The sequence below is a fragment of the Odocoileus virginianus genome, unplaced genomic scaffold (genome assembly GCF_023699985.2).
Source record: "Odocoileus virginianus isolate 20LAN1187 ecotype Illinois unplaced genomic scaffold, Ovbor_1.2 Unplaced_Contig_53, whole genome shotgun sequence".
In the NCBI taxonomy this organism is placed as follows: domain Eukaryota; kingdom Metazoa; phylum Chordata; class Mammalia; order Artiodactyla; family Cervidae; genus Odocoileus; species Odocoileus virginianus.
Window position 1 is genome coordinate 54575 of NW_027224370.1, and position 13563 is coordinate 68137.

At 41.3% G+C, this 13563-nt stretch overlaps 1 protein-coding gene across 2 annotated transcripts in view; it reads right to left on the reverse strand.

Annotated features, from left to right (window-relative positions):
• The window catches only part of SYTL4 (synaptotagmin like 4), a 72112-nt gene that overhangs the window by 17637 nt on the left and 40912 nt on the right, over positions 1-13563 (reverse strand). For both annotated transcript variants that reach the window (XM_070464662.1, XM_070464663.1), the window contains exons 6-9: positions 5817-5918; positions 5272-5347; positions 4545-4635; positions 4329-4432 (exon numbers count right to left, since the gene is read on the reverse strand). In XM_070464662.1, the coding sequence (XP_070320763.1) occupies positions 4329-4432; positions 4545-4635; positions 5272-5347; positions 5817-5918 (373 nt within the window). The remainder of the gene's footprint in view (positions 1-4328; positions 4433-4544; positions 4636-5271; positions 5348-5816; positions 5919-13563) is intronic.

A 13563-nucleotide genomic window follows, 5' to 3' on the forward strand; every position in this document is an offset into this window, starting at 1 on the left:
GAGTTAACAGAAATAAGAAAAAGTTCAAAAACAAATATCTTTCCTTTAGTAGGGCCATAATTGTTGCTAAGCTCTGAGGTGTCATGTGCACACATACATGCTTACCTCTATCTTTGTGGTTCCCTATTTCAGGCTCCCAAACTACATCCCAACCATCCTTCTCAAATCACAAAATAGTAACAATATCTCTTTTTAATTTGACTGCCCCAACCCAGCCATCTCTTTACATTTTATTAAGTGTGGCATAAATCCCTTGGAGGAGATTGCCATTAGCCCCACCACAGAGCCACCGAGCAGATGACCCACAAACTGGAGAACAATTATATCAAAGAGTGTCCAGGAGTCTCCAGTGGAGGCGTGGGTCAACAGTGGCCTGCTGCAGGGTCAGGGGCACTGAATACAACAGTCCTGGGAGCCACAGGCATGCTGGCATAAGTCCTTTTGAAGGAGGTTGCCATTACCGCCATTACCCCTACCATAGTTTGGCCTCAGGCCAAACTACAGGGAGGGAACACAGCCCCACTCATCAGCAGAAAACTGGATTAAAGATTTACTGAATAACCCCCCCCAATCGGAGAAAGACCCAGATTCCCCCACAGCTAGTCCCACCATGAGGAAGCTTCCATAAGCCTCTTATCCTTATCCATCAGAGGGCAGACAGAATGAAAACCACAATCACAGAAAATTAACCAAACTGATCACACAGATCGCAGACTTATGTAGCTCAATGAAACTATGAGCCATGCTGTGTAGGGCCACCCAAGACGGACAGGTCATGGTGGAGAGTTCTGACAAAATGTGATCCACTGGAGAAGGGAATGGCAAACCACTTCAGTATTCTTGCCTTGAGAACCCCATGAACAGTATGAAAAGGCAAAAAGATATGACACTGAAAGATGAACTCCCCAGGTTGGTAGGTGCCCAATATGCTACTGGAGAAGAGCAGAGAGAAATAGCTCCAGAAAGAATGAAGAGGCTGAGCCAAAGTGAAAACAATGCCCAGTTGTGGATGTGACTGGTGATGAAAGTAAAGTCTGATGCTGTAAAGAACAATATTGCATAGAAACCTGGAATGTTAGGTCCATGAATCAAGGTAAATTGGAAGTAGTCAAACAGGAGATGGGAGTGAACATTGACATTTTAGGAATCATGGAACTAAATGAATTAGAATGGGTGAATTTAATTCAGTTGACCATTATATCTACTACTGTGGGCAAGAATCCCTTAGAAGAAATGGAGTAGCCCTCACAGTCAACAAGAGTGTGAAATGCAGTACTTGGGAGCAGTCTCAAAACAACAAAATTATCTCTGTTACAAAGGCAAACCATTCAATATCACAGTAATCCAAGTCTATGCCCCAACCACTAATGCCAAAGAAGCTGAAGTTGAATGGTTCTATGAAGACCTACAAGACCTTCTAGAACTAACACCAAAAAAAGATGTCCTTCTTCATCATAGGGACTGGAATGCAAAAGTAGGAAGTCAAGAGATACCTAGAGTAACAGGCAAATTTGGCCTTGGAGTACAAAATGAAGCAGGGCAAGGCTAACAGAATTTTTCCAAGAGAATGCACTGGTCATAGCAAACACCTTCTTCCAACAACAGAAGAAATGACACTACACATGGACATCACTGGATGGTCAATACTAAAATCAGATTCATTATATTCTTTGCAGCCAAAGATGGAGAAGCTTTATAGAATCAGCAAAATCAAGACTGGGAACTGACTGTGGCTCAGATCATGAACTCCTCATTGAAATTCAAACTTAAATTTAAGAAAGTAGGGAAAACCATTAGACCTTTCAGGTTTGACCTAATACAAATCCCTTATGATTATACAGTGGAAGTGACAAATAGATTCAAGGAATTAGACCTGATAGACACAGTGCCTGAAGAACTATGGACAGAGGTTCATGACACTGTACAAGAGGCTGTGATCAAAACCATCCCCAAGAAAAGGAAATGCAAAAAGGCAAAATGGTTGTCTCAGGAGGCCTTACAAATAGCTGAGAAAAGAAGACAAGTGAAAGGCAAAGGAGTTAAGGAAAGATACCCAACTGAATGTAGAGTTTGAAAGAATAACAAGGAGAGATAAGAAAGTCTTCCTCCATGATCAATGCAAAGAAATAGAGGAAAACAATCGAATGAGCAAGACTAGAGATCTCTTCAACAAAATTAGATATATCAAAGGAACATTTCATGCAAAGATGGGCAAAATGAAGGACAGTAATAGTAAGGACCTAGCAAAAGAAGAAGATATTAAGAAGAGGTGGCAAGAATACACAGAAGAACTATACAAAAAAGACCTTAATGACCTAAATAACCGTGATGGTGTGATCACCCACCTAGAGCCAGACATCCTGGAATGCGAAGTCAAGTGGGCTTTAGGAAGCATCAGTATGAACAAAGCTATGGAGGTGACATAATTCCAGGTGAGCTATTTCAAATCCTAAAAGATGATGCCATGAAAGTGCTGCACTCAATATGCCAGCAAATTTGGAAAACTCAGAAGTGGTCACAGGACTGGAAAAGGTCAGCTTTCATTCCAATCCCTAAGAAAGGCAATGCCAAAGAATGTTCAAACTACTGCACACAGTTACACTCATCTCACATACTAGCAAAGTAATGCTCAAAATTCTCCAAGCCAGGCTTCAACAGTACATGAACCAAGAACTTCCAGATGTTCAAGGTGGATTTAGAAAAGGCAGAGGAACCAGAGATCAAATTGCCAACATCCATTGGATCACTGAAAAAGTAATGGAATTCCAGAAAAACATCTATTTCTGCTTCATTGACTATGCTAAAGCCTTTGACTGTGTGGATCACAACAAACTGTGGAAAATTCTTAAAGAGATGGGAATACCAGACCACCTGACCTGCCTCCTGAGAAACCTGTATGCATGTCAAGAAGCAACAGTTAGAACCAGACATGGAACAACAGACTGGTTCACAAATTGGGAAAGGAGTACATCAAGGCTTTATATTGTCACTCTGCTTATTTAACTTATATGCAGAGTACATCATGTGAAATACCAGGCTGGATGAAGCACCAGCTGGAATCAAGATTCCTAGGAGAAGTATCAACAACCTCAGATATGCAGATGACACCACCCTTACGGTAGAAAGTGAAGAAAACCTAAAGAGCCTCTTGATGACAGTGAAATAGAGTGAAAAGCTGGCTTAAAATTCAACATTCAAAAAATTAAGATTGGGGCAATCTGGTCCCATCACTTCATGGCAAATAGATGGGGAAACAGTGACAGACTTTATTTTCTTGGGCTCCAAAATCACTGCAGATGGTGACTACAGCCATGAAATTAAAAGATGCTTGCTCCTTGGAAGAAAAGCTATGACCAACCTAGACAGCATATTAAAAAGCAGAGACATTACTTTGCTGACAAAGGTCCGTCTAGTCAAAGCTATGGTTTTTCCAGTAGTCATGTATGGATGTGAGAGTTGGACTATAAAGAAAGCTGAGCACCAAAGAATTGATGCTTTTGAACTGTGGTGTTGGAGAAGACTCTTAAGAGTCTCTTGGACTGCAAGGAGATCAAACCAGTCCATCCTAAAGGAAATCAGTCCTGGATATTCATTGGAAGGACTGATGCTGAAGCTGAAACTCCAATACTTTGGCCACCTGATGCGAAGAACTGACTCATTTGAAAAGACCCTGATGCTGGGAAAGATTGAAGGCAGGAGGAGAAGGGGATGACAGAGAATGAGATGGTTGGATGGCATCACTGACTTGATGGACATGAGTCTGAGCAAGCTCCAGGAGTTGGTGATGGACAGGGAAGCCTGGCATGCAGAGTTGTACATGACTGAATGACTGAACTGACTGACTGAAGTATTTACTTGAGCCTCCAACCATATATCAAGCAATGTTTAAAAAACAAAAGAGATAATGAAATATAATCTTTCTTTAAGCAATTTAGCAACCAGATTTACTTTAGGATTGAGGGAGAAATCAAAATTCATGTTACCTTTTCCTAAGGAACTAAACAGGTAAATTGAGAGTATCAGGTAGTAAAGTCAACTTTGCTTGCGTGCATGCTAAATTGCTTTAGTCGTGTCTGACTCTTTGTGACCCTATGGACAGTAGCCCACCAGGCTCCTCCCAGAATCCTCCATGGGATTCTCCAGGCAAGAATACTGGAGTGGGTTGCCATGCCCTCCTCCAGGGGATCTTCCCGACCAGGGATTGAACCCATGTCTCTTACATCTCCTGCATTAGCAGGCAGGTTCTTTACCACTAGTGCCACCTGGGAGGCCCAAAATCAACTATATATATATCATATGGTGACCAGGTGAAATACAAGGGTACTTACCATAGCCACACTGAGGCCTGGGACAGATTTGCTCCTGTCTTCCAAGGCACCACTTTCATGCCCCACTTCTTCCGGGCGAAGATCAATCACAGACTTAGTATATTCTGAGTGAAAAATCAAAAACCAAAGCAAAAGAAACATACTCTTCTCCATACCAATAACCCACCAAGTACTCACAACTTCCATCTCAAAGGGCCATGAAGGAAAACCAGCTACCTGAAGGCCTGAGGATTTTTCTGGTGTTCTTCTTAAATATCATTTCACCCTCGTCCACAGATACCACATTTTGACCTCTAGGCTGAGTTTCCTAGGGACAGATAAGGGCAAAATAATGGGAAAAGACTGTTGGGTAGGTGAAAGAGTGGACTAGGGAAGAAGACTCAGATATTCACTAAATTATGACAAACTTAAAAGAAAGATTAATCTAATCTTAGGGCTTTAACTTAATCCTAGGAAGTTGCACAAAATCTATTTTTTTGTTTGTGGTTTACACTAACTTTTTAAACTTTTATATTTTGTATTGGGATATAGCTGATTAACAATGTTGTGGTAGTTTCAGGTGAACAGCAAAGGGACTCAGCCATACATATACATGTATCCATTCTCCCCCAAATTCATAACAATGAGGAGAGTTCCACATGTTATACAGTAGGCCTTTGTTGGTTATCCATTTTATATACAGCAGTGTCCATCCCAAACTCCCTAACTATCTCTTCTCCTCATCTTTCCTCCTGGCAACTATAAGTTCATTCTCTAAGTGTCTTTCTAAAACCTATTTTCTCACGTTTCAACCAACATCTTAGAAAATGCTACCACAGGGATCTGAACTAAAATTTGTTTGCTTCAATTCTTAATTTAAATTCTTCCTGAGAAAGGAAGAAGAAAGAGAGAGAGAGACAAAGACAGAAAGACAGAGATCAACCAACCAATAACTAAAGCTTACCTTTTCTACTTGAGGTTTGGGAGCAGACATCTTCTTCCATTCTGGAAAGAGGCCAGATTTATCCAGAGAGTCTCTCCTGGGGGCAGATACAGAAACCGTAATAAAATCACCTTCTCCCCCCGTCCCCGTTCATCTAGGGACCCCAGCTCTATGGAAGGAAAGCCACTGGCTTAAGGTCAGTAACCAAATGCAGAAGGTAAACTTCACATCTGATTTACTTTGAAGGAATGCAGACAATCAGATAAGTAGCTTTGTACAAACACTCACACCCCCATGCCTAAGGGATAGCAGCATCCACTGATGCTGGTCCAAGGGTCCAAGAACACTCCTCCAAGATGCAGCAGCCTGTGGAAGTTAGTGTGTTCCAGAAGGCTGTGCTCAGAGAAGTGCTAGTGGGAGACTTGCAGCAACAGAGAAAATATTTCATTCACCTTACCAAGTACAGAAGTCAGGAACACCAAAGGCAGGGGAACCCCACACCCTGGCTCTAGAGAACAAAACAGGAGCTCAGTTGAGCAGAATGACTGGGACTGGGGACATCTCACCTGGACATGGTATCCGAGTCAGCCGTATAGCTATCCAGGCTCTCACTCTCGGCTTCCAGTGCACTCTTTCCACTTTTCAGCTTTGACACTTCAAATGACATGCTACAATAAAAACCAAGAGCCAACACATAAAGAAAGTGGGCTCTCCTGCTGGGTGTTGGGCTTCCTTCCAACTCCTTCACAGTGGTAGCCTAAGTGATCTTTCTAAGAGCTGAGTAAACTTTTAAAACTGCTCAGAGGTTCTCTATTGCCCTTGGGATTGAGTTCAAACTCCTTAGCATGGCAAGAAAATCCTTATGAGTTGACCCCCTGCTCATATCTACAGACTCATTTTTCACCCTCCACCTCTCCTTATACTTTACATTATGGAATGATGAAGCTCTCTTGGTTCCCTGAATATGACAAAGCTACTTTTCTTTCCTCTTCTCTCTGCCTAGGATGGTCACAGTGGCCATTTTTCTTGTTTACTTGAAACTCCTGGCTAAATCTACTCCTTCTTCCTGTCTCTCCTTACATGTCAATTCCTCCACATCTCTGACCATGCCCCAACCCCAAGTATGGATTAGTAGCCTTCCTATGTTCTCCTAAAGCAACCTGATGTCTTTGTAGTAATCATATCCATAATTATTATGTCTTTTATACAAATTATTTAATTTGCCCAATAATTTAAACAAACGACTTGTTTAGTGTCTTTCTCTTCTATTAGACTAAGTTCCAGGAGATCAGTGATCACATATTTTGTTCATTGCTATGTTCCCAATGCCTAGCAGAGAAACCAGCATAGACTGGGCACTCAATTATTTGTTGACTGAATTCTTGACTAAATGCCTCCAGTGGGGCTTAAAGTATGTACATAAATAAGCAGTATGCTTTGAAGATATTATTAAGAAGACCAGAATTTCTTTTCAGTTTAATGAAGGATGACCCTGGGCATTCAAAACAACAGTCCTCATCTCTAAAGGGAAGGACACAATTCCTGGACCCCTTACCTCAAGGAATGCTTGTAATAGTCTCCTAACTGAACTCCCTACTTCTGCCCTTGTCCCCATACAATCTATCCTCAACACAACAGCTAAAATGAGCTTTAAAAATATAAACCCAGGGAATTCTCTGGTGGTCCTGTAGTTAGGACTCCACACTTCCACTGCCAGGGCCCCAGGTTCAATCCCTGGTTGTGGAACTAAGATCCTGCAAGCCTCGCAATGTAGAATAAATACACACACACTCACATATATATAGCTATATTATATAACTATAACTATATATATCCAATACAGAATTACCACACAACCCAGCAATTCCACTCATAGGTATCTACCCAAGAGAACTGGGAGCATGTGTACACACAAAAAATTGTATATAAATGTTCACAGCAGCATTATTCACAATAGCCAACAGGTGGAAACAGTCCAAATGTCTATCAACAGATGAACAGATAAAGGAAATGTGGTACAGCCATATAATGAAATATTATTGACAACAAAAAGGAATGAAGTTCTACACATGCTACATGGATGAACCTTGAAAATATTATGCTAAAGTGAAATGCCAGACACAAATGGCCACATTCTGTATGATTCCATTTATAGGAATGTCCAGAGTAGGCAAATCCATAGAAACAGAAAGCAGATTAGTTGTTACGGAAATAGGGAGTGACTGCTAATGGGTACAGGGTTTCTTTTTGGAGTGATGAAAATGTTCTGAAATCCGACAGTGGTGATGGCTGCACAATATTCTGAAAGTACTAAAAGATACTGAATTGTATGCTTTAAAACTGTTAAAATGATTAACCTTATATGAATTTTACCCCAATTAAAAAAATAATATCACATCATTCAGAGCCCTCCTTCTAACTCGGAATAAAGACAAAGTCCTTACAAGTGTCAAAATCTTACATGATCTGCTTCTCACCCAGCCTGTCTTTATCCCCTACCCTCTCCCCTTGCTTGCCAGTTCCAGATGACTCATACGTGCCAAACACAAACTCACTTCAGGGTTGTTATACCTGATGCTTTCTCTGCCTAGAAAGTATCTCTTTCCCCCAGATGCTCTCAGGGTTTGTGTCCTCTTTGCTTGTCTCCTCTCAAATGTCATCTTATTATTAAGCCTTTCCTTGCACTGGCCTAGATAAAACTGCCTGCATACATACATGCTTTCCTGGTACACCCTTTTAGACTACTTCCTTTATCTCCATAGCACTTGTCAACATCTGACATATATTTACTTGATCATTCACTTACTGTCTGTGTCCCCCACTCCCAAATCTACACTTCTCAAACAAGGAACTTTGTTGTCTTCACCAGTATATCCTATTGCCTAAAACAGTGCCTGGAAAATAGTAGGCATTCATAGACAAACAAATGAAGGAATTAATAAGAAAAGAACACAGAATGAAATAGCCAAAATCTATAATGTCTCAGGCAGGAGAGAATAAACTTTCCAAGTTATCATAACATGATATTTGAGATAGCTCTATGAAAACAAACAGCAGGGGTTGAAATCCTAGGGCATGCCAGAGGTGAAACAGTGTCATTTCTTGAGAGAGATATTAGCTTTATAGTCAAAAACACAGCAGGGAGCTTGATTTCATTTTCACTTTAGAATCATTCTTTATCCCTCTTTGCTCCAAAGAACAAAGAACCCAAAGCAGAACAATTCCTCTAGAGAGACAGTTTAATAGTGGTCCGTGGAGAGTGTTTTCTGCTTTTTTTTTTCCTAAAGATTAATACGTACTGATCCAAAGCTGATACAAACCACTCTAGGGCAAAAAAGCAATTATTTGACATCTGTGCAGTAGAAAAATAAACTTAGAGATGGGAGTCCTGGGCTCTAACTATCTGTATGATCTAAGGTAAATCACTTATCCTGCTTTCTTTTCTGCAAAAATAAGGGAGTTGAATTAGATTATTTGTGAGGCTCCATAATTTTATGAAAAAGATCATTTATGATCACTTAATCTGTTTTCATGTTTAGGATAAATGAAAGTCTTCTGGGTTCAATGAGACAAGAAGTCATAGACAGCCATAAGCAGTGGGCTTCAGAAATTACATTCTGACCAGTGATGTCAGATGTGTTAATCAAGTTCAGGAAATAAAAGCTATTTTTATCCACAAAAGAAGGGGAGGGGCTCATCACTTAAAACAGATGAGTCACCCAACCAAGGCTGTGTGGATAAAGTCATAGTACATACATGCAATGACACACCATATGAGAACAAAAAAGAAGAAGATGCTAATGTTATGTTTTCCTGTCATTTTTTTTCCATTTGTACCTTGGGCTATAACATTAATAAAATGCACGTGTTTAAGTGTTCGATTTGATGAGTTTTTTTATTTATTTTAATTGGAGGCTAATTACTTTACAATACTGTGGTTTTTGCCATACATCGACATGAATCAACTATATGTATACATTTGTGAAACCATCACCACAATTAAGCTACTGAACATATCTATCACTCCCCAAAGTTTCCTCATGTCCCTTCATAGTCCATCTCTCCCTCCTCAGACCTGTCTCCAAGTAAGTGCTGATCTGCTGTCATTAACATTTAGCTTGATTTTTCTAGAATTTTATATAAACAGTCATACAGTAGTTACTCTTTTTTTTCTGGCTTTTTTCACCCAGCATAAATATTTCGAGATTCATCCATGTTGTTGCATGTATCAGTAATCCATTCCTTTCCATTGCTGAGTAGTATTCCACTGTATAAACAAAGCAAAGTTTATACTTTCACCTGCTGATAGACATTGGGGTTATCTCTAGGTTTTGACAATCACAAAGCCACTATGAACATTCATACACAAGTCTCTGTATGGACGTAGTCTTGTGTTTCTCTTGTGTAAATATCTAGAAATTTAAAGGCTGACTGACAAGGTAGGTGCACGTTTAACTGGTTAAGACACTACTAAACTGTTTTTCAAAGTGGCTTCACCATTGGACATTCCTAGCAGCACTGTATGAGAATGCCAGTTGCTCTACATCCTCATCAAAAATTGGTATGGTTGGGGATCCAGTCAAGACGGCAGAGGAGTAGGATGTAGAATTCACCTTCTCCCACAAATATATCAAAAATACATGTGAAACAAGTCTCACAGAATATCTACTGAATATTTTCACTGAATATCCTCACTGAATATCTACTGGAAGAAGACCTCAGACTTCCAAAAGGGCAAAAGAAAAATCTCCATATAACTGGACAGGACAAAGGAAAAAAGGAAGAGAGAAAGGAATCAGGACTGGGACCTGTGCCCCTGGGAGGGACCTGGGAGGGAACTGTGAAAGAGAAAAGGGTTCCACACACAGGAAAGTTCCTTCACTGGAGAGAGATCAGCCAGGACAGAGGGGCAGCTTTAGAGCCTCAGAGCAGAGTGTAGTAACAGGTTTGCAGAGGGCAAAGCAGACAGGGACCTGAACAAACAGTGCCAATGGCATTCCCCAGCCTGAGATACCGGTCTGTTGGGGCAGGTGGGGGCTAGGTGCTGAGTCTCAGGTTATAGAGGCCAGAGCTGGGAAGAGGACTGGGGTTGCCTGCATGAAGATAGCCTGAGGGGGCTAGGGTGTGGTGCGCCACATAACGGTACTAACAAGAAGCCTGGGCCCGCCAGACAGGCAAGGTGCCATTAGCGGAGGGTGAGCTAGGACAGGGGTGGGCTAGCCATAGAAGCTTCTTTCCACAACCATATACTCTCATATTGGCAAAGCACTGCCTACAATTGCTCCAGGGGTGTGTGAGAGCCACCACTGCCATCTCAGACCCCAGAAGAGGGCACAGTCTGCTGCTACCACTAAGGGCCCCACTACGGGGTGCCAACTGCTGTACCTGCCTTCCTGGGAGCTCACTTGCACTCTCCCTGTCAAGGGGATAACAGCCAACATGCAATGAGGAAAGAGACGGCAAGCACCTGAACCAAAAACAGCCCTCATGCCAAAAAAATATTAAACACACTATGCTACGCAGGAACACTCCTACAGATAAACAGCCCTCCAAGACCACAGTAGATAATTGTTTCCCCTAAACTCACAGAGCAAAAGAAATATAAGCAAAATAAAGAAGCAGAGGAACCACTCCCAGTTAAAAGACCAAGAGAATTCCCCTGAAGGAACAAACAATGAAACAGTCTCTTCAGTCTAATAGACACCAAGTTCAAAAAGAAGGTAATGAAAATACTGAAGGAATTAAGAAAGCATAGTAAGCATAGTGTTAGTCATTTAGTCGTGTCTGACTCTTTGCGACCCCATGGACTGTAGCCCACCAGACTCCTCTGTTCATAGAATTCTCTAGACAAGAATACTGGAGTGGGTTGCCATGCCCGTCTCCAGGGGATCTTCCTGACCCAGGGATCAAACTCGGGTCTCCTGCATTGCAGGCATATTCTTTACCATCTGAGCTACCAGAGAAGCCCAAAGAAAGGAATTAAGAAAGATGAGTATCAAAGAATTGATGCTTTCAAATTGTAGTGCTGGAGAAGACTCCTGAAGTCCCTTGGACAGCAAGGAGATCAAACCAGTCAATCCTAAAGGAAATCAACCCTGAATATTCATTGGAAGAACTGATGCTGAAGCTCCAATACTTTGGCTACCTGATGTGAAGAGCTGACTCATTGGAAAAGACTCTGATGCTGGGAAAGATTGAAAGGCAGGAGGAGAAGGGATGACAGAGGATGAGATGGTTAGATAGCATCACCAACTCAATGGACATGAATTTGAGCAAACTCTGGGAGATAGTGAAGGACAGAGGAGCCTGGCATGCTGCAGTCCATGGGGTCACAAAGAGTCGGACACGACTTAGCAACTGAACAACAACAATGTATACAGTATGATCCTTTTGTAAAAAGAAATTAAAATTTTAAGAATCCAACTCATATTTGTACATTGAGACAGTGTGGTAGTTTTATACACCAGAATTATTAATAACAATAACTGTCTGGGGCAGAAGAAGTAAACTTACTGGGGACTCATTTGATATATTTCTATATTGCTTTCCATTAATCATATAAAACATGATAAAATCTCATTTCTCTTTGGATGAGAGAAAGTTAGGGTGGGAAAACACAAATAAAAAGTCAAAACTTTGCCAGAAGCAACCAAATGAGGAAAGGAATAAAGCCTCAAGACATGAAGTTGAAAAGTGAAGGCTAATAAAACAGAAGAAAGATCTAGCTTGGCAAAACTTCTTCCAATGTGTACAGATTAAGTGAGTGAGTAGGCAATCCTGGGGTAAGATAAAGAAAACAAAAATCCTCAAGATTTATACCCCAGGTATCAATGGGGCATCCCAACCAAGGCAGACAAGCCTTGTGTGGGATGTCACCTCTCAGGGCACTGGTATAAACCAGAGGATGCATCTAGAGCTAGATTGAGTGAGACCAAACACTCAAGACTGAGTGAGCCAGACAGGGAAGCCTGGTATACTGCAGTCCATGGGGTTGCAAGGAGTGGACATGACTGAGTGACTGAACAACAACAAGACACTTAGGAGAATTTCAGGAAACTGAAACCCAGTATCCCCAAGTTATCTTTTGCCCCTCCCTTCAGTTCAGTTCAGTTGCTCAGTCATGTCTAACTCTTTGCTACCCCATGGATTGCAGCATGCCAGGATTCCCTAACACCAACTCCTATAGCTTGCACAAATTCATGTCCATCAAGTCAGTGATGCCATCCAACCATCTCATCCTCTGTCGTCCCCTTCTCCTCCTGCCTTCAATCTTTCCCAGCATCAGGGTCTTTTCAAATGAGTCAGTTCTTCATATCAGGTGGCCAAAGTATTGGAGTTTCAGCTTCAGCATCAGTCCTTCCAGTGAATATTCAGGACTGATTTCCTTTAGGATGGACTGGTTGGATCTCCTTGCAGTCCAAGGGACTCTCAAGAGTCTTCTCCAACACCATAGTTCAAAAAAAATAATTCGCTGCTCAGCTTCTTTATAATCCAACTCTCACATCCACACATGACTACTGGAAAAACCACAGCTTTGACTAGATGGACCTTTGTCAGCAAAGTAATGTCTCTGCTTTTTAATATGCTGTCTAGGTTGATCACAGCTTTTCTTCCAAAGAGCAAGCATCTTTTAATTTCATGGCTACAGTCACCACCTGCAGTGATTTTGGAGCCCCCCCCAAAATAGTCTCTCACTGTTTCCATTGTTTCCCCATCTATTTGCCATAAAGTGATGGGACCAGATGCCCTGACCTTAGTTTTCTGAATGTTGAGTTGTAAGCCAGCTTTTAAATTCTCCTCTTTCACTTTTAGTAAGAGGCTCTTTAGTTCTTCTATTTCTGCCATAAGGGTGGTATCATCTGCATATCTGAGGTTATTGATATTTCTCCCAGCAATCTTGATTCCAGCTTGTGCTTCATCCAGCCTGGCATTTTGCATGATGTACTCTGCATATAAGTTAAATAAGCAGGGTGACAATATACAGCCTTGACATACTCCTTTCCTGATTTGGAACCAGTCTGTTGTTTCATATCCAATTCTAACAGTTGCTTCTTAACCTGCATACAGATTTGTCAGGAGGCAGGTAAGGTGGTCTGGTATTCCCATCTCTTTAAGAATTTTCCACAGTTTGTTGTGATCCACACAGTCAAAGGCTTTGGCGTAGTCAATAAAGCAGAAGTAGATATTTTTCTGGAACCTCTCTTGCTTTTTCTATGATCCAACAGATGTTGGCAATTTGATCTCTGGTTCCTCTGCCTTTTCTAAATCCAGCTTGAACATCTGGAAGTTCTTGGTTCACGTACTGTTGAAGCC